Source organism: Struthio camelus, chromosome 15, assembly GCF_040807025.1.
Source record: "Struthio camelus isolate bStrCam1 chromosome 15, bStrCam1.hap1, whole genome shotgun sequence".
Lineage (NCBI taxonomy): Eukaryota > Metazoa > Chordata > Aves > Struthioniformes > Struthionidae > Struthio > Struthio camelus.
Window position 1 is genome coordinate 18,403,021 of NC_090956.1, and position 18,699 is coordinate 18,421,719.

The window sequence follows — 18,699 nt, forward strand, 5'->3', positions numbered from 1 at the left end:
ATAAAGTATTTGTCTAACTTTTACTGTTTTTAATGATTAAGCTTCTATTGAAAGAACATTTTTGTTAGACTCCTTTTTATGGCTAATCTTTTGGGGAGAGCAGTCTTTATTTGAGATACAATTCTTGCATAATTTTCATATCGCTGGTTAAGAAAGAACAGTAGGCAAGTGCAATAGACAGAGTGAAATGCAGCAAGAAGTCTATCCAGGAAGGGTGAAAAATGCCCATAAAGTGTAGAGATAGCATTGTAGAGAAGAACGAAGTAAAAATTGTGAGAAGTGGACTTTTTCTCATGGTGATACTTAAAAAAAAAAAAGACAGTAGTTATAAAAACACTCTCTTTTGATAATATATAGAAGCCTGAAGGTAGCAAAAAGCATGTTCACTTTCACATTCAAACAGGCTCGTGATGTTTCTTGGATTAGGTATTCTGCCAAAAGAATTGCTTATTATCAGTTTTTTTAAAAAAAAGAAAAAGAAAAAGCTTTTTAAGATGAGTAAGCTAAACCCGCTGTGATTCATCATGTTTCTCAGAAACACTGATCCCTAACCTCAGGGAAAGAGTAATCCCACAAAATACTTCATTCTTCATTGAGGAATTTTGTTTTAAAATGCTTGTATGCTCAAAAAAATCACAAAAAACTTAATTAGGAGAGTGGTTCAGTAGAATTACAAGGAAAGAGTATCAGAGAGATGTCACTTCCCATTCTAATAGAGTTCCAGCAGGAAACAGCAACAGCAGCGCAGAAGCACATGCAGCAGTGGGGGAAGCTTTTAGCCTTTGTTAGTTTTTCATTCAGTTCGGTGAGGTTAGGCCAAGAGTCTTTTTTTAGGGACTAATGGGGAAGGAGTTACTTCTGGGTTTTTCTTTTGCTTAATTTTTAGCTTTTAGGTGGTTTTTTAGTTGTTATCACAGGTATGGCTTATAGTTTTTACAGGAATCTTCTTCTAGAGACCTGAAATTTCTTTTCCCTGTGTCTCTACACCATGCTCCAAAGAGGCAGGGTGGTTAAGAGACTCTTAAAAGCTCCGTGCAGAATTGAGAAGGGATTTCAGTTCTGCAGGCACAGCACCACACCAGCCGGAAGCTGCCCTGAAGCTGCCTTGGGGGCTCATCCCATAACTTCCCTAGATACCTGGGCCTATTTATATAACTCACGGGGCTACTTTTGCTGCTGTTCCTTGACATGTGCTATAACTTCCGTTGCAGAGAGTCTGGAAAAAGAGAACACACTTTCGTGCTGTGTATATTCATTTCGGTTTAATACTCTACTTGAAGATGCCCAGGCCCTACAAGGGAGAGGGTGATGCAGGAATTTACATGGACTACAATAAACTTCTGCAATAAAAACTTTCTGTGAATAAACCTGTTATGCAGTAGTGTTCAATCATAAAGAAAGCGTCAAGATTTGTTCCCCATAAGAACTTTTTTAACAGATTGTTTTTGTTGGACAATTTTTTTTTTTTAATCAAGACTTACTTGTATGGAACACTTATCCCTTACAAAATCACATCAAAACTTTTAAATAGAGTAAAAAGGAATCATCTAAATCTTGAAACTAGCTAACCCTTTGTAAGAACGCAGTTAAATGTTAGGAGGGCAAGGTCGGGATTAAAGAATAAGCTATCAATTTCAATTATTTATTGAAAACACCTAGCTTTGTGATAAAAGGTTTCTGGATTTGACTATGGTGAAAAGAGTCAGGTTAGGTTTGCTTTAACTATAACAAATCATTCTGAATAAGTATATATCTTTCCAAAATATGAAGTATTCAATATTTCCTGAAACTTCTGTCTCTTGCATCAATTTATCAACAGTTACTCAGGGTAGCTGGCTATCTATCTAGCATGTAAGTATGGCATAAACATTATTAAAACTATGTTTTTTGTAGAATAGAGATGTCACTTCTGAAGAGTTTATCAGGAGGTTGGCTAAATCGGTTCACCAGTAGATTAACTAGGTGAGATAGTGGGCCACTTTGTGGTTTTGAGAGGAGATGATCTTTAGTCCACTCTGTTTACAGCAGCTCAGAGCCCACTGATTTTCACCCAAGTTGTTTTTCCATTCCAGGCGCGTTGCTGTACTCCCCCGTAATAACTTTTAGCCTAAGGGAAGTTTGAAATGTAGTCGGCTGGTTGCTAGCACAAACTCTGTGAATGTTTTTGTAAAAGATGAAAAAGTCAAATATGGGACACAAGCTGTCTGAGGAGCTAGTTGTTGGGGGCTTGATTTGCTATGCAGCAGACTGACTGCCAGGTTTGGATGATTTGTGAAATATTAGAGCCTTGGCAAGTAACTTCAGCTTGTTACTGTGTTTGAAATGAGTTCATCCTCATACGAAGAGCAACAAGTCTTTGCCCAGTGCTGATACTCAAATCCAGTTTTAAGGATGAAGGAGATACTATCACGACTCAAGTAAGCCAGTAAGAAAGTCTTTCAAGTGGCGTAAAACGGACTTGGGTGAAATAAGCACTTCTGCTCTGCCAACAGACTTATATTTGGAGAATGTTTACTTAACTGTATTTTGTGTAACATCATTCACCCTAGGTGAATTTAGTGACTTACGTAATGTTAGTCAAGAGAATTCATTGAGCAACAAGTGACAAATCTTGAATGAGATTAGTTTTACAGGCAGTTTGCTGTTTGCATGCATGAATGAATTAATTACATACATACTATTATTTTATAGGCATGTTTTGCCTAAATAAAAATCATGTGTAATCTAGCATGTATATCATTTGGTGTAGTACAAGTTACTAAACAGAATAGCGATACAACATTTGAAATGAATGCGCAAGACCAGGCGTAACATGCTTTTAAATCTTTGTACAAGAGCCCGGTATTTGCTATGATCTCTCCTGACTCAGCTATTTGGCTCTTGTATACTGGGAGCTTTGAATAATGGGCCTAAAACCCTCAGCAGCTACACATGTGACAGTAAGTTTGTTCTCTGTCCTCGTAGCTGGGGAGGATGCAGGGTTTCATCATCCCTCTTGCCTCTCGTGTCTTCTTCTAGGACTGAAAGATGCAGTCTGTGCCGCAGGGCAGTGGTGTAACTGGAGAGGATGATAGAAAACATCTTAGAAGATTTTTTGTTGTGTTGTTAGATGGTTTTCAACCTTTTCTGTTTGCAGCCTCCTATGAGTATAGATGCTTTGCAGTTCTTGGAGAATAGAAGCCTGTTCTTGCAGACTTGTTTTTCTTAGTTATCTAGCATAGATCCCTAACGAATACTCTGCAAATTCATTGAGTCTAAGGATCGCAAGCTGAAAACATCTGGTCAACAGAAAATTCAAATCAGGTGTGGGATAAGACTCCAGTTTTATGTTCTAATTGCTGTTGCTATCTTTCTGCACGCTTAATAGTCTCTATTTTAGAGGAGGTAACAAATACCTCCACATACTATTTGGGACAAGGAAGAACAAACGACTTACGTTTGCACATTTTATAGAGAAGATAATTGAGTTGCAGTTTAGGGAGAATAAGGAATAGATCTGAGGCTATTGGTAGTATAAAGTTTCATTTATTTTCCTATGTTGCCAGTTAAGTAGTAAGTTGTGTTTTTCTCATTGGTGTAACTAGTAAAGAGCATGCTGCTTTTCAGGAGGGGTTAGGGGTACGGTCTCACAAGCAGATGTGTAACCGCGATTGCAGAATCGGTCACATCCTCGAGGGTCTCGCCAACACCTAGCTACAGTCTCTGTCTTCACTATCGATTTAGTTGCATGCCCCAAGCGGAAGGGGTCTGTGTTGTGGATCTGACGTAAAGTCTGAAACCAGGGATGACACATGAAAGGGGGACTCTTAATGCGTAGTGCTAGAGATCGCCCAAATCTCTATGCGCAAGGGAAATGGAAGGGATTTCGGGAAGGTTTTGACTGTGTGAATAACCATAACTCTGGAAAAATTCCCTTTTCTTTTTAGCTCTATTTTGCAGTTTTCACATGCTTTTATTTTGGGAAGGGTTGTTTGTTTATATGTTTTGCTTAAGGAGGCGAAACAAACTGGCTGAAAAGATGTTGCTCGGGTGGGATGCGCAGCACTTAGCATTTCAGAACGGTGCAGTAGCTGTTCACTGCAGGGGCTCTCAATTAATCTTCTTTTTAACTAGAAATACTCCAAGTACTCTGTGGCCGGAGTTTGACGATTTAATTACAGGTACAACTGTATAGTAATGCATATTCACGTGGTGTCTGGGTTCAGGAGTTTCTTCTTTACCATCTCACCAGTGTTTACACTACTATTAATACTGTTATATACTACTGTTATATATTGTTATTCTAACGTGTCACTTGCAACAGTTTTGTTTTCATTTGTTTTGTTTTTCAGTACTGAATTAGTAACCATTTAAAACTGTCCGCTTTGTGTAAACAAGTGGTACCTAGGTTATTAATAACTTAACAACCTACCTTGAATTACAAATGTCTATTTGTATTTCACAATACACAAGGCATAACACTGGGCGAATTGTGAAACTGCTGAGTGCAACATCCTTTCTATTTGTCTAGTCCCTTGTAGCCCATTTGAATAAATATGTTGATGCTACCACAATTTTCACAGCAGGCAACATTGACAGTAATATTGCTGTATTGTCATGTTGTTGAAACATGCTTGGCTCTTCTGCAGTCCATCTATCAATATCACGTAATAGAGCAACACTTTTACGGTCTCTCTAGAGCCTGTGCTCACTCACTAAGTAGCTCTTGAATTTTGATGGGAGAGCAGCAGAGTTTGAATTTTTTCCTTTGAAAGGGAAAAATAATAAATAATCCTTATTAACCAGTTTCATGAGAAGCACTCAAATACCTTTAATGAACACTTGATCCAAATATTAATTCTTCAAACAGTGCTGGCAGACTATGGTGACAGGTGAGAAAATGATGATCTTTTTATTTACTTTGAAAACTGATGCAGAGATGTAGTTCAAAAAAATTAATAACCTCTTATTTTTAATGTGGGAACTATCTGTAGTATACAATTTTACTTATTATGATTTGATCCCATAAGGACCAAATTTTATTTTTTATGAGTGTGATTTTTCTTAGGCTAATCGAGTTAATGAAGTTTTACATGAGTTAACTTGAATGAATACTCTTCAGTAACATCTCACAAAGCATTCTCATTGTCTGTAGAACGTTTTTGTCTTATCTTTTTCGAATAAACTGTTTTTTAAAGTTACTTGCAGACTGCAGGGATCATCTTTCCATAGATGCCCCAGTGCCAATAAACAAGCCTGCCAGAGATTTGTAACAAATTTTGAGTAACTAGCAGAATCAGTAGTGTGCATTTCTTAAAACGCTGCTTTATCTTCTCAAATAATTACTTTTATTTTGTTATTGCTTTCTATAATATGAAGAAGTGACAAGTTATGCAAGTACATATCCAATACTGAGGAAAGGTTAAATGAGAAGGGTCGTTCTTAGCAGTATGTGATTAATACTTAGAAATTTGAGTTAGAGATCTCTCATATATTGTCATGAAGATGCTTGAGACGATATATTTCTGTTCTGACCTAAGTGAAAATATTGATGCTTGCTGAGTGTTTTCAGTATTACTTGATCAGTTGCTTGGGGGGGGGGGGAAAAGTACTCAAAAAATGGTGATGACAGAATGACATCATCTTTAACTTTGAAAAGTCAGATTGCAAATTTTTAACAATTACCAACCAAAAAAAAGTTACACGTGCAGAGTCAGCCAGCTCTCAGAGCAGGTTTGCGCTCACTTCTTATGATTTAGGTTTACTTCTCCGCAAGTCCACAGAGAGCAGTGAAGTTGCAAGGCTCTTAGGACATAATTAGCCTGTAGGATAGCCCTGGTTTTAATAAAATGCTGATTTAGCATGTAGGATTGTGACTACCTGTATTATGCAAGAGGGAAAGAATTTGCCCAGCTGTAGTCCTGTCAACACAAAGAGATCACACCAGTAGAGCAAAATAGACTTCTAAAATCTTGTTTAAATTGGTGTGTGCTCTTGTCTGGATTCTATTAAAAAGTATTAGTACCAAAAGCCACAACGGCTCACTTTGTTACCAAATGCCTAAGTAGGCTCAAGTTGCATCAGACTATTGTTTTGGATTGGAATCCTTCCATGCATCACGCATGCTTGCTCTTTGTCATTTCTTAAATATCAATCCAAAAGATAGGTGAAATCTCCCAGTGTCATGTGAAATGTTGCAGGGTGGAATTTCTAATAAACTTCTAATTGCTTTCGATCTGACTATGTCTTTTTAGTTTAAAATGTTCCCATTCCTGATAGCCTTGAGCTGACAAAATCCACACGTGGGGTCTATATCTGTTCGCCATATTAAATTGCATCTGTGTTTTGCAGCGGCTGGTACTGGCCCTCCACAGTTCCTGGGGTATACCATGCATTATGTGGACAGGAGAAAATTTAATATATAAGAGGTATCTGTTCCTGGAGTGCTTGTGGCTCTGTATAATTGTCCCATCTAGAGGATTTTTCAAGAAAATGCCACCCCTCATCTATCGATATAGCTTTGGTTTACAATCCTGTTGTTTAAACAGATTGTTTGAAGTCCCTGCCTTGGAGATACCCTCTGTATAATTTTCCGATCGCTTATTTCCCTCCTGCAATAAAATATAATTTTAAGTTAGAAACAGCTTTTTGTTTGATCATAACAAAATGAAGTTTTGAAAGTATATGCTATATACCCCGAAGAATTGTTACACTCTTTGAGCAATGTGGAAAGGCAGAAGTTTGTGTGTGCAACAAATTCAGCATGGAAATGTTAATGTCACAGAGGCCGGAGTGAAATCTCCAGGAGCCTCTAAGGCAACCTTCCCCCAGGGACTTCCTCCATCATCTTGCTGTCACCGAAGTCGTTATCATGGCCTGACCATAAGCAGTGATTCGATGCAAATACAGAACTGATGCTGAGGGTATTAGAGGATTCAAATACCTCTCTCTATGCTGGTTTGCATTTCGAAGAATTCTGTATTATGTAGGAGCTGTTGGATGATAATACGCGGTCCTAGATTGGTTCAAACAGAATATGATGCAGAAGAAGTTAAGGTTGTTTGCTGCTTTAGCCATGTATTTCTGCTCTTTGGAGGATTTTCTTGTCAATTGGGGGGAAAAAAAGGCATTTGCCGCTCAACAAGAAACTGGAAGAAAGCATCTTCTTTTTTCATTTTTTGTTGTTTTGGGGTTTTTTTTTTTCAATTTTAAAATGTAAAACATCTTTTCAGTGTTGTGACCCTATCATTTTTCTTAATTTTAAGAACAGAGTCCCTAGCATGCCAAAGAGCATATTGTCCATCTAAAATGCAATTACATCTGCTTTACATCACTGAAGCCATGCAAAACAGCGGACGCACCATAGCTCTTTCCAGCTGATATGCCAGTGAGCAGTGCAGTGTTACTGGACAGGCTTTCCTGGGGCCGAGATGGCTCAGTTTCTCCAATTTAACCAATTTACTCCTACTCTGAGGTTTCTTCAGTACTGCCACCTCAATCACAATTGAACCAGTGAAGCAAATGTTAAATTCCTGAAAGGGCCATATACGTAGTTAGATTTGATTTCTAACGCATTGTTCTTTAGGTATGTTTTCAGAAAATATATTTGGTAGTGGGAATATTGTAATTTTTGAAGAGGTTTCAAGCCCCTGAAAAAGCTATGCTTATGTTGACTCTTTTTTTATCTTATTCAAAAACTTAATTTTCTTTCGGCATTCTCATTCTTTCGCAGCTATTAAAATTAACGGAGGGGGTAAAGGCATAGTCAACGAATGTGAGAAATAATGCCCATAAGATAATAGCAAATGTTTTTTCACACATGTACTTCCATCATGGAATTTGTTTTCACAAAGAGGTTACAAAAATGAAGGTTTCAGAAGAGTTTAAAGGTGGATTGAGCATTTAATAGTTAATCCCAACTAACCTTGGACTGAATTTAAGCTCTCTTTGTGCCTTAAATATAGGAGCATCACGTATCTCAAGTTTTGCGAGGAATCCTTAGAACAGAGATAATCTTTCCCATGGCAAGACTAAGAAGTCATAGGGATCGGTCTCAGCTTCACATCTTTCCTTTTGCCAAGAGTTTTAAAAAATATATGTATGTACGTTCCTGAGCCAGCAGTTGTAGCTGGGCCGTTGTGTTGGAGCTGCGTGTCCTTCATGGGTTCCTCTAGGCCTTTTTCTCCCCTCTGCTTTTTTTGCACAGGTGAAAAGAAGATAAAAGAAACTGAAGGAGGAATAGGACACCAGGCTACAACTGTATGCCAGCAGTTTAACTACAAACATATATTGTAGGTTTGGATACAGGGTTCCCCACTTATAACTGGCAGATGCTGAACTCCAAAATTAGGCATATGTTGTTGATCAACATTTTCCAAGCCCGCTGTCGTCTGCGAGTTGATTAAAAGTAAGCATTTTGTTAAACAAAGAAAAACAGAGGTTTTCCGTAGGACAGATGATGTCTCTGGTTTCTCTGGCTCCTTGCACTCCTCCTTTTGAGACTACAAAGATAGGTTTGGGGGTTTTTGTTTTTTTGGAGTTTCTTTTGGCTTTCCATCTATAAAATTCTGTTTCTTATTATCGTTGTTTCTACTTTCCAGAGACCTAAGATAACAAGTTGGCTCAGAAATTCCCCGTTCTAATTTTAGTCGCAGGAAATATGGTCTATACATTCAAAGTGCTTTTCCAGGTAGGGTTGTTTATTACAAAACAGGCATTTTGTAATGACATGCTTTTGTTTGCACTGAGCTGAAAACAGTTTCTACTCTTCAGACAGTAAGACTTTCTTTGTCTGAAATGCAACTTTTCAGGTTAGAGAAAATTACTTTTATTTTCTGTAAAGTCGTCAAATGTTTTCTTGCACAATCCTGCAGTGTGAGTGAGGGAAAAACATCTGCTGATGAAAGTCATGTGCATTTTATTCAGCTATATGGATGAAATATCTGGAGATAAAATGCTGAAATTCAGTGCTAGAGCAGGACATATCTGAGGAGTATTTTGGGGCATTAAAAAAAAAAAAGACTCCTGAAATTTTTAAATGTCATTTTATTTGTGGACGTGATAGCTACTAACGAGAATTGTGATATGCATTTTGTCTGGCTTTTCTGGCGCTCAGCTATCATTTTTCAAGAGGGATGGATCTCATGACATCCTTTGGTTTCTACTTAATAATACTGAAGTGCTGAGTAAAGCACTCTTGCATGCAAAGTTGCTCACAAAACATACAGAAGTAGTAGAAATTTGTTAGCATTTCATATATAGGATATTAGAATTAATATAAGTAAGCATCTATCTTAATTGCAGGGGAAGAAGCCTGCTGTTTTGGGCTCCGCAAGGAGCGGATTACATACAGATGCGAAGGGGACAAGATGAAGGGATGGTGTCGTGTGATGACACTCTTGACTGCGGTCATCGTGAGGATTGAGTGTGTGACCTTCAGGCCTGACAGCATTAACCTCTCTGGTTTAATTTGCGAGAGCAGGTCCATGCGCTGAGGGAGAGAGTCAGTCTTTTGAGCCTGCCCTGGTAGCGAGAGAGACGCTGATCCGGCACCTGAAAGAAATGTCATACTCGGCAGTCGTGGAGAAGTTGTCCAACAGCATAAAGTAAATGTTACTGTTCATTTGCTATCTGATTACAGGAACGTGTTTTGCTCCTCCCCACCGTTTCTGTCTAGTCTATCCATGCAGGCAGTGAGAAAGATCTAGGAAAAAAAGCAAAATGGTGAGTTTGTAATCAGTACCAAGCAGAAGTACCCTATAGATATGTGTGGGGTAAGAGTTATTTCAGCCTCAGAGCTGGAGTAAAGGTTAACTAGAAAGACAAAATAATAGTTAAATACTCCTGCTTTTTCCCTCTGCTGTTTTCCAAAAAGTGAGGGAGAACAGCGCCTTTTTAGACGCTATATCCACTGTCATTTAAACGTGACTACTGGTAGTTCCTTCAGGAAATCGGATAAATTCGGTTTGGCATGGCTTGCTGGGTCCAGCCGGCAGGCCGGGTTGGGTAAGCGTTTCCACTCTTCGAGCATCTTGTAAACTTGCTTGAAAAGCTGCTCCGCTTGCTGTTAAAGATCAGCCTAATAACTCCGCATCCCAGGCACGCCGCCGCGCAGGAAGCTGGTGAGGTTCTGCCTTGGGAGCTCTGCCCCCTCCTTGGTTCGCCGTTCGCAGGCAGCTGTTGGAGATCTGCCTGCGCCGCTTTGGGGAGAAAGGTCTGTGGCACTTCAGAGTCCTGGTAGCTCAGGGCTTGCTCGGAGATTCAAGCACAGATTGATTTTTTTCAGATCAGTGAAGTGCTTGACTGCAATTTTCTCTCCCAGGAATATGCTTACAATGAGGCAACTTTTTTTTTTTTTAATTACTTGAAATTTTAAGATCTTTACGTGCCTAAATTTCTCACAAACAGGAACCTCAAGTTGGGCTTCAAAGACAGTGATTTCAGTGAATTGTGATTAAAGAATTATTACTTGCCTATAGCATTTCAGCTTTCTCAACTATGAAAATTCAATTAACTGAAAGATCTTTTGCAGGTTTATCACAACCTTTTTGATTATCCAGTTTGTGTTTAGTGGATGCTGTTACCCCAGTGAGGATGTTTCTCTGATCTTTTGCTGCTTTGTTCGTTTCAGCATAGATGAATTCTTTAATCATGAAATTATTAGAATCTTCAAGGAGAAAAAAAAGTACCTCTCTGAAGTTAGTTCTTAAATTTAACAGTCTGATAGCAGGTTAAGATTGCAAAATAGGAAAAGCAACTATTATTATTTAAGTAACAAGCCTAATTTACGTTTGAAGTTGCAGGTATTTTGGCACTGCATTCAGCTTGGTTACTGGGTTCCTCTTTAAAGGTGCCTCAGTTAGTTTGTATTATGTTAGCTACATAGCCAGGTTTTATCTAGGAGAAGGATTTTAAATTTCATTTATATTTGTCCATTTTCAGATTTGCTCTCTAACAGTTTCTAATGTTTATGTAATTTGACCAAGATCTCATGTTATGGTTGTATATAGCTGCCATTGATCCTTTAAGTATTTGTACGTATTATCCGTAAGTGTCAACGTTACTGTAGAGTAACATCTGACTATTTCAGTGGAGTGCAATTTTTGCAACTCAAGTATACTGTATTCACTTAAGGTAATCACTGTGTTCTTAACTTTTGCTACTTCTTAAGTTGCTTGTTGTGATTTAAACTACCCGTTGTCCAGTTAACTGGATTTGAATATTTTGTTATGGGGGAAGGAGAGAATTGCAGTGCAATGCTGGGTATAATAAAGTGAGAAAACATTCCTCATAAACACGAACAGATATGGCATTGATGGCATTTTAAGGATGAGATGAAGTACTATTTTTACTATTGAAAATCATTCACATCAGCTACGAGTTCTAAGATAGATTTGTGGGTGAGGACCCAAAGAATACTACAGCTCATGGACTAATGGCAGGCACTGTGTTACTTCTTGCATAAACATTAGATTAGATTAGTACCTGAAAAATTAAATTTTTAAATTTAAATTAAAAAAAAAAACATGGAAAAGTTAGGAGAGAAGTGCTGAAAGAAAAGAAACTTTAATTAGTAGCAATAAATGCATTTCTGGTCTCTTTTTTATTGTTATTTGCCTGTCACGTTCCATTCTAGAAATTGCAGTTAATATTTTATTTTACAGAGCAAGTCAGAGTCTGATGAAATTGTATGGCAACATATTTTATTATATGAGGAAGCCTAAATGTAGGTCTTGGTTTCCTTTCCAATGAATGGCAGTGGCTGAATACCAGTTTCGTTACTCCTAGGTCTTTGGCAAAGTAACAAGTTAATGTGTCTTTGAAGGAAACAGGAAAAAAAAATTTATTATAAGGAGAAGAGAAGAGAAAGAAAGAGATGATTATGGAGAAACATTAACCCAAAAGTAATTTGCCACCAATCAGTTTAAGAAAAAAAAGGAACTAAAGTTGATCCTGAACTGTAAAGCTTTTTTTATGAGCTTGCTATTCTACTGGTAGATACTTGTAGGGGTCTATAAATGTTTTTTTCCTCATACTATTTTTACAGGCATTCTTTTCTTAATATTGGAACTCTTTAAAAGATATCAGAGATATATAAAATGAGATAGTAAATTACTGAAAAATAATAGCTAACACTTGGTTCATCATGGCAGACAGGGAAGTGTTATTAGTTAGCATTATATTTTAGCTGAAAAAGTGCTGCCATATATTTTCTTGCTCTCATGTACGAGTGACAGTCACTTTTGTTCTCGCATGTGATGCAGACAAGTTTCCTGCAAACTCTTATTTTGGGATGCAAGATACTGAAAAAGCAGGGAGCTGCAAAAAAAGGGCTCAGTTATTTTTGTAACTTCATACCTATTTACTAATTATTTGGGAAGAAATACGCTGTTGAAGTGTGTAGACATTAAAGGAAATGATGGAAAGAAAAAATGAAGGAGAATTGTTAATATAAAGCTATTTGGTAAAAGGAGACATAATTAATACAATTTGCATTTTATTACATCCGTACGAGGCATGGCACTGATCTCCGCAGGAGAGAGAGCTGTATGCTGAAAAGCAGTTACCCTAAAAAAGAAGGTAACATGTCAGTCAATCTGTTAAATGCTGTTTCCTGGTACTGCGGCTAAAAAGGTGAAGCAATTCATGGAGGCTGGAACAGGAATATGTAGCAAGTATGGGATTATATCTTTATTAAATGCATCGGTGAGACCATGACTGAAATACTGTCATCGTTTTTTGGTGTCTGTTCCTTAGAATCAGTACTGAAAAGGGTTTCAAAAGCATTTGAAGTTCGTTAGATTATACCTGTGAGTATGTGGTTTGCCAGAAAGAAGGTAATTTTCATCTTTGCTTTTAACAGAGGGCTAAAAAGTTTCAGCTCCATGCAGGTAAAGTATAAAAAATCAAAACATGAGTCTTATTTTGACAGGATATTGCTTAGCAACACTTCTATGAACCACCCATCTCTTGAGGTCTAGTATTTGGACCTCCAAGCTCGGAAAGATTCCCTGACTGGTGCCCTATACAAAAAGTCAGATCAGATCGGCATGACAGCGTCTTTTGTCCTGAAGCCACAAAAGTGAAAATACACGAATGATTCAATGAAAGACTCAGAGGACCAGAAACGCTGCTTCTCTCCCTTTCCACGTTGCTCCCAGCAGTTACCTGAGAGCATTAATCTCTGCAGCCGCTGCTGCAGCCCGGGGCGGCAGAAACCCTCTGGTTGCAGCGCTTTGGCCCAAGCAGGCAGCTGGCAGGGAGCTCCCTGGAGCCGAGCGTGGCTTTGGAGCCCGCTCCCTCTCCCTGCCCCTGCCAGAGCCTGCGTTAGTTAATTTTCCACTCGCTCTGCAAAGATCACTTTTTCTCACGCTACTGAAACCAGGTTGAGGGTTGGGATGTTTATACACAAAATTATTTATAATTATGTTTGTTTATGTGCACGCAGAAAATCGTGTCTGTGTGAGTGCAGGCATACATATGATTTTTGTTATTAGGAGTATTTTTTTAGTATTTGGGGTGGATTTCTGTCTTTATAAGAAGTTCAGAGAGACGCCGCTATAAAAAGAAAAGCTAACTGAAGAACAGGGCAAAGTACAGGAATGTGTTAGGACTTCTAAAATTCAATGTTTGTGGGACTGATAAAAAACACTATAGTTATATGGAGGTCTTGCCCGTTAACTATGTTGTGAAAAATGCACTTTACAAACATTGCCTTGTCAATATTCGAAACGGTTGAATTCAAGAAATAAATCTTTTGGATCTGTAGGCAGGCGCTGTTACTCCTTGTTATGCCTTCAGGTTTTCAGAACCTGAAGACAAGTGAAGGCAGCAGCTTGTCTTTTGCAAATGTAAATATGTAACTTGTTTTTGCCAGGGGAGAAAATAACATGTAAATTAGATTAGTATGTTGGAGCGGGGTGGGGAGGTTGTTGGAGTTCCCCCCAGTCCGGTACAATATTTCTTCTTGAAGGAATTCGCCAGCTCCCAGGTACTGGTTTCTGAAAGGCATCTTTGGAAAAAGCCAAAGCGGGCGGTTGGGTAAAGCCTGCCGGAGTACGTACTTGCTATCAGACAGCTTGAGACTGGGTTATTTTTAAGTATTGACTTTGAATAAATTTGTAGGAGGGGATATAAACAGTATAAAATTGAGAGTGGCAGGGGGGGAAGAAAGGAAGAGCTCTTACCTTTAAAAATGACTTTAAAAAAGTCTTGGCTTTTCATAGTACTTTCTTCATTGTACTGGCTTGAGTCAAATTGTTGTGCGGCAGCATACACCGCAAAATGCAGTTTGTGTTTCGCATAAAACAGCTTCTCCTCCATTGTTAGCATATCAATTTAATATTTTGATATTACCTGATTTAAACCTGCCATACGGTGACGTGAATGTTTTTCCTTCTATGCGCTTTTCTTAATGGAACATGACAAAGTGTTACTTGTAGTAACTCACTGGATATTTAAGAGAAGGAAAAATACTACTCATGTATAATACATTTAGTTAAATCAATACAGTTCTACTGCATTAATGATCCATTTTTTAAACCAAAATATTTCGGGCTGAACATAGGAGTTGCTTTGTGAAGTGTCTCAGAATTACAAGGAATACTAAAGCAGATATAATTTTCCTGTCATAAGAAGGGTTTAATCACAAAGTATTAGGCAGGCAATATTAGCACAGTTCTGTAATGATTTTTAATCTCATTTGCAAAAACTTTTTAAAATAACCTTTTTTCCTTATTTGCTTTCCTGAGACCTTGATCTTGCAAACATTTAGCATTTGTAAACACTTAGCAGTAGGCGTAGTCCTGCTGATTTCTTATTAAATGTATGCTGTGATTCTGCAGAGTATTGGCTTGTGTTTGTCTATTTTCAGATGAAACCTTTGGAGCTATGCTTCCTGTTTAGCATACGTGGTAGGGGTTGGGAGCATGAGGAGGTAATAAAGAAAGGTTTTTTTTTTTTATAGTTAAACATTCTCGGTGCCAACAATCAGCCATTTTAGCCAACTTTAAACCCTGCAACTAAAACATGTGGGACAAAGCTATGTGTGTGAGAATAGTTCTTAATGCAAAATGTTGCAATAACTGCTTTTGGTTAGCAGGGTTGGCCACATATAGGAAGTATGAAGGGTGGAGTGGGGTAGAGGAGCCACAACCCACTGTGGTTTAAGGTTGGGGAGAGTGTGGATATTGCTTTTCCAAACAAGTTTTCAATTACGGTAGTACTCGTAGCCTTTTCACTTTTTCCTCAGCACAGGGCTTAAACTGGAGATAATTTTACTTTATGTAACACAGCTACAAAGTAATTACGCTGCACAGTAAAACAGAATAAAAGCATTTAAAAAATGCCTCTTTAAAAATACAGAAAACAAACAAAAATTTTTTTCCCCTTTAAAAAAATATAATAGTAGCAGTGGGAAAATAATCTGGTTGCTTTGAGGTAGCTTTTAAAAATAGGCAGTAGTAAGCTTAATGCTCTAGATTTCACCAGAGCAAACATATAATTGTAAGCTGATTGTGGTGAATTCCTTAAATTGCAGCCCCCATGAATATAAGTTTTATAAGAGACAGTTCCACATCTGGAAGCCAACAGCAGCTCAGGATTTTATGAAACACCAGTGCCAGAGTAAAGTCCAAGCGCTACTACAACTGGTATGAAAATGAAGATTGGCTATAGTATAACATCTCAAGTAAGTGAGCTAATGCCCCAGAATTGGAACAAGCTGAAGAACGCAGTAGCTTTCCTAGCAGCCGGGGAGCCTGAACTTGAAGTGGCCGTATGGATGCGCCTCTCGGTACGGATTGTAGCAGCGCGGAGGAATTTCAGTCACTAGTGGCATAAACAGAGAAACTGAAAAACTGCTATTCCTAGATCTATTATTTTTATTGGAAAGGTTACAGACAGAGCGTTGTCTGCATTACATATTACAGACAAAAAGTGTTTATAGAATATGACTTTTTATCTCTGGATAAAGTTATAAGGGAATGACCTTATCGTAATGACAGCCGTTACTGGAACGGAAGACCGCTGTCTTCCACAGACTGGACCGGAGCAGGCCTTGATAGATTTAGTTCCAGCTTCCATCCTATGGATGGGGGCGAGTGAATGCAGTTGATCATCGTGATAGTCAGTGTCTCAATACGACTTGCTGACAAGTATCTTGACCAAAAAACCCCCAAAAAACAAGAAAAGAAAGCGATGGTTTGCCAACCCAAGTACAAAATCAGCAAGAGATCACGTGAGATTCTGTCTTTCCAAACAAGGCAGGGAGAATTGGGTTGCGGAATCACGTAGGGCAGCAAACTTTAATGCTACAAAATAACAAACACATTCCAGGTCTAAGAGGTGATGCCCTCGGTGCTTTTAGGGGCGCGATTAGTGCCCTTCCCTGCTAGGTGAGAGATTTCCCCTACGATGGCAATAAAATTAACTCACTTGAATTCAAGAGTAAGTGGGATAACTACTTCCTTCTCAGTCTTTGTGCCTAGACCACGACCCAGAATATCATAACACATTTCTCTGGAAGTAAAGCGATATTCCAAACAGAATTCGGATCCTTATTTTTTTGAACGGGTTTTTCATACTGATGGGTTTGATACAACACAGTATTCACCAGCCTGGCCTTTGATATTGGATCTGATTTCCAATTATGCTTCAGTTCATACAACAGTTGCAGAGAGTGTGTGTGTGGGTGTATGTGTGAGAGAGATTGATTTTGTTCTTTAAAAATGTGAAGTCTCCCTTAACGATGAAAACCCGTCAGAATTTCTAACACTTACACTCCATTTCCTTTTTCAGTGTGCTACCAGCATCAATTAATCTTCACCACATTTCTGTGAGAAATGGAGATTATTACTGGAGGAATACATACAGATTTTCAGAACTGGCGTATCAATATAGATATCCCTGAAAACCAGGCTGTGATAAGCAGGCTGTAAATACTGTGCCAAAAGTAAAGAGTTAATGTCAGAGCTCCGATTACAGTTTTGAGGTGAATGCTTTAGGTCTTAGCTTTTTTTTCAAAAGTATATGAGTGAAAATGGAATAAAGAAAGTGCACGTCAGTCATGGCTGTTGCTATGTGCTAGAACAGTCTCTTGTATCTGGAACAGCAGATGTTGGCAATTCTGATTCCCACCACGTTACACACAGTATCTTTATATTCCTGATGGTTGTTCCCAACTAGCATCTGGGATTTTTGTGCTGTGTTCCTGATCCATGATAGTCAAATAGTATGAAAATATGCATTTTTTGATAGCTACCATATTTCATATCTGAGAAGTCAAAAGGAGTGTTATTTTTGTCATTCTGCCATTTTGACTCTTCATTTCTTATCTGTAGGTTTAAAGACGTACCTGATATCTGGTCAGAAAGTGAAGGACCCTCACTGCAGCTGCTCACCAGCATTGCTTCCTGGCTTGGAGTCGGGAGATGCAGCCAAGATCCAGGGAGCCTCATCAGCTGAGAACATTGGTGATTTGACAAAGACCCTCAAACATGCAGAAAAACCTAAGGTTAGTTCTTGTTTCAAAGTCAAGCGGCGTGGATCTAAAACTGTATCAAGTGAGAGACGTGTGGATGGGAGAACCTTACGATTTGCTTATTCATTGCTTTGTATATGTATATTTTTTTGTGACAAAACCTGGTTTGAAGGAGGAAAAAAAAATACAAAGCAAAATGCTTGACAAGAAATCTCTGAAGTAATGTGAACAAATAGAGAATTTTCTTAATATTTGTATTTTAGGACTGAGAAGTCAAAGCTTCTTTACCAATGGTCTCAATTTTATGAGAGGAAGAAAAAAGGATTCAGTGCCTCATGCAGCTGTAACTTCTGTGACTTTCTCCATTTGCTGTGTTCTGCCTCTGCTTTTCCCCATCATGCATGGCACGTCCATGTGAACCTTCTCATATGAATTTGTAGTAGATATCAGTAACTCTCTCCCCTGCTCCCCTTCCCCCCCAAAAAAGAAGATAACAGGGTTGTTCGTGTGGTAGGAGAAAATGCTCTGGTAGGCATTAGGTTGTGTTTTATCTGCTTGCTCTAGAAACCTATATCTAGACCTGAGGGCAATGATTTGTATGGATTCAACTTAGAGAAGTGATAACGTTTTGTTGCGTTCACACTTCTCACAAGAACTCTTGACAAGTAAATCTGTGAAACAATGTGTATTCCTTTGATGCTTTGCTGTTACTCTCAGTCTTCCAGGGCAGAATAGATTTCCCAAACAACAGATGACTGTTCTTTCTTTTCCTTTGGGTAAAGAGTTCCTCCTCTTGGGTTGGCTGAGCTGGGCACTAACGGTCACAACTACAGGAATGAAATGGCTATCTGAACACCACTGTTATTAGACTTGAGTGGTACGAAGCCCAGTGTATTTAGTCCTGAGAGGGTCTCTTCAACAAAGATTTGATATTTAGCTGACAGAGTCGATGGTTGAATGTCTTTGCTGCTTGTATGCATGTTGTCTGGATTAGGAGAGATGGCTGAGGCACCTCTACCCTGTGTCTGTGCTTGGTTGTAATTTTGGACTGAAAACACTTGATCACCAGTGAGGTCAGCCAGAAGGCTGATCCAGACTTACGGCTAAGACAGCTCTTTAAACAGCAAGCCAACTGTATGGCTAAGGAGAGGTACTGAAGCTGACTTTGAGCAAGCAGCTGAGGAGCGGGTTGTTTTCGCACAGGCATCTTGCTCTGCTTGTGGCTCATTCGGTATGGCTGT

General features: G+C 38.6%; 1 protein-coding gene across 2 annotated transcripts in view; it reads left to right on the forward strand.

Annotated features, from left to right (window-relative positions):
• ADCY9 (adenylate cyclase 9) overlaps positions 1 to 18,699 on the forward strand; it is a 100,347-nt gene that overhangs the window by 30,907 nt on the left and 50,741 nt on the right. For both annotated transcript variants that reach the window (XM_068908066.1, XM_009674661.2), the window contains exon 2: positions 17,319 to 17,491. In XM_068908066.1, coding sequence (XP_068764167.1) covers positions 17,319 to 17,491 — 173 coding nt within the window. The remainder of the gene's footprint in view (positions 1 to 17,318; positions 17,492 to 18,699) is intronic.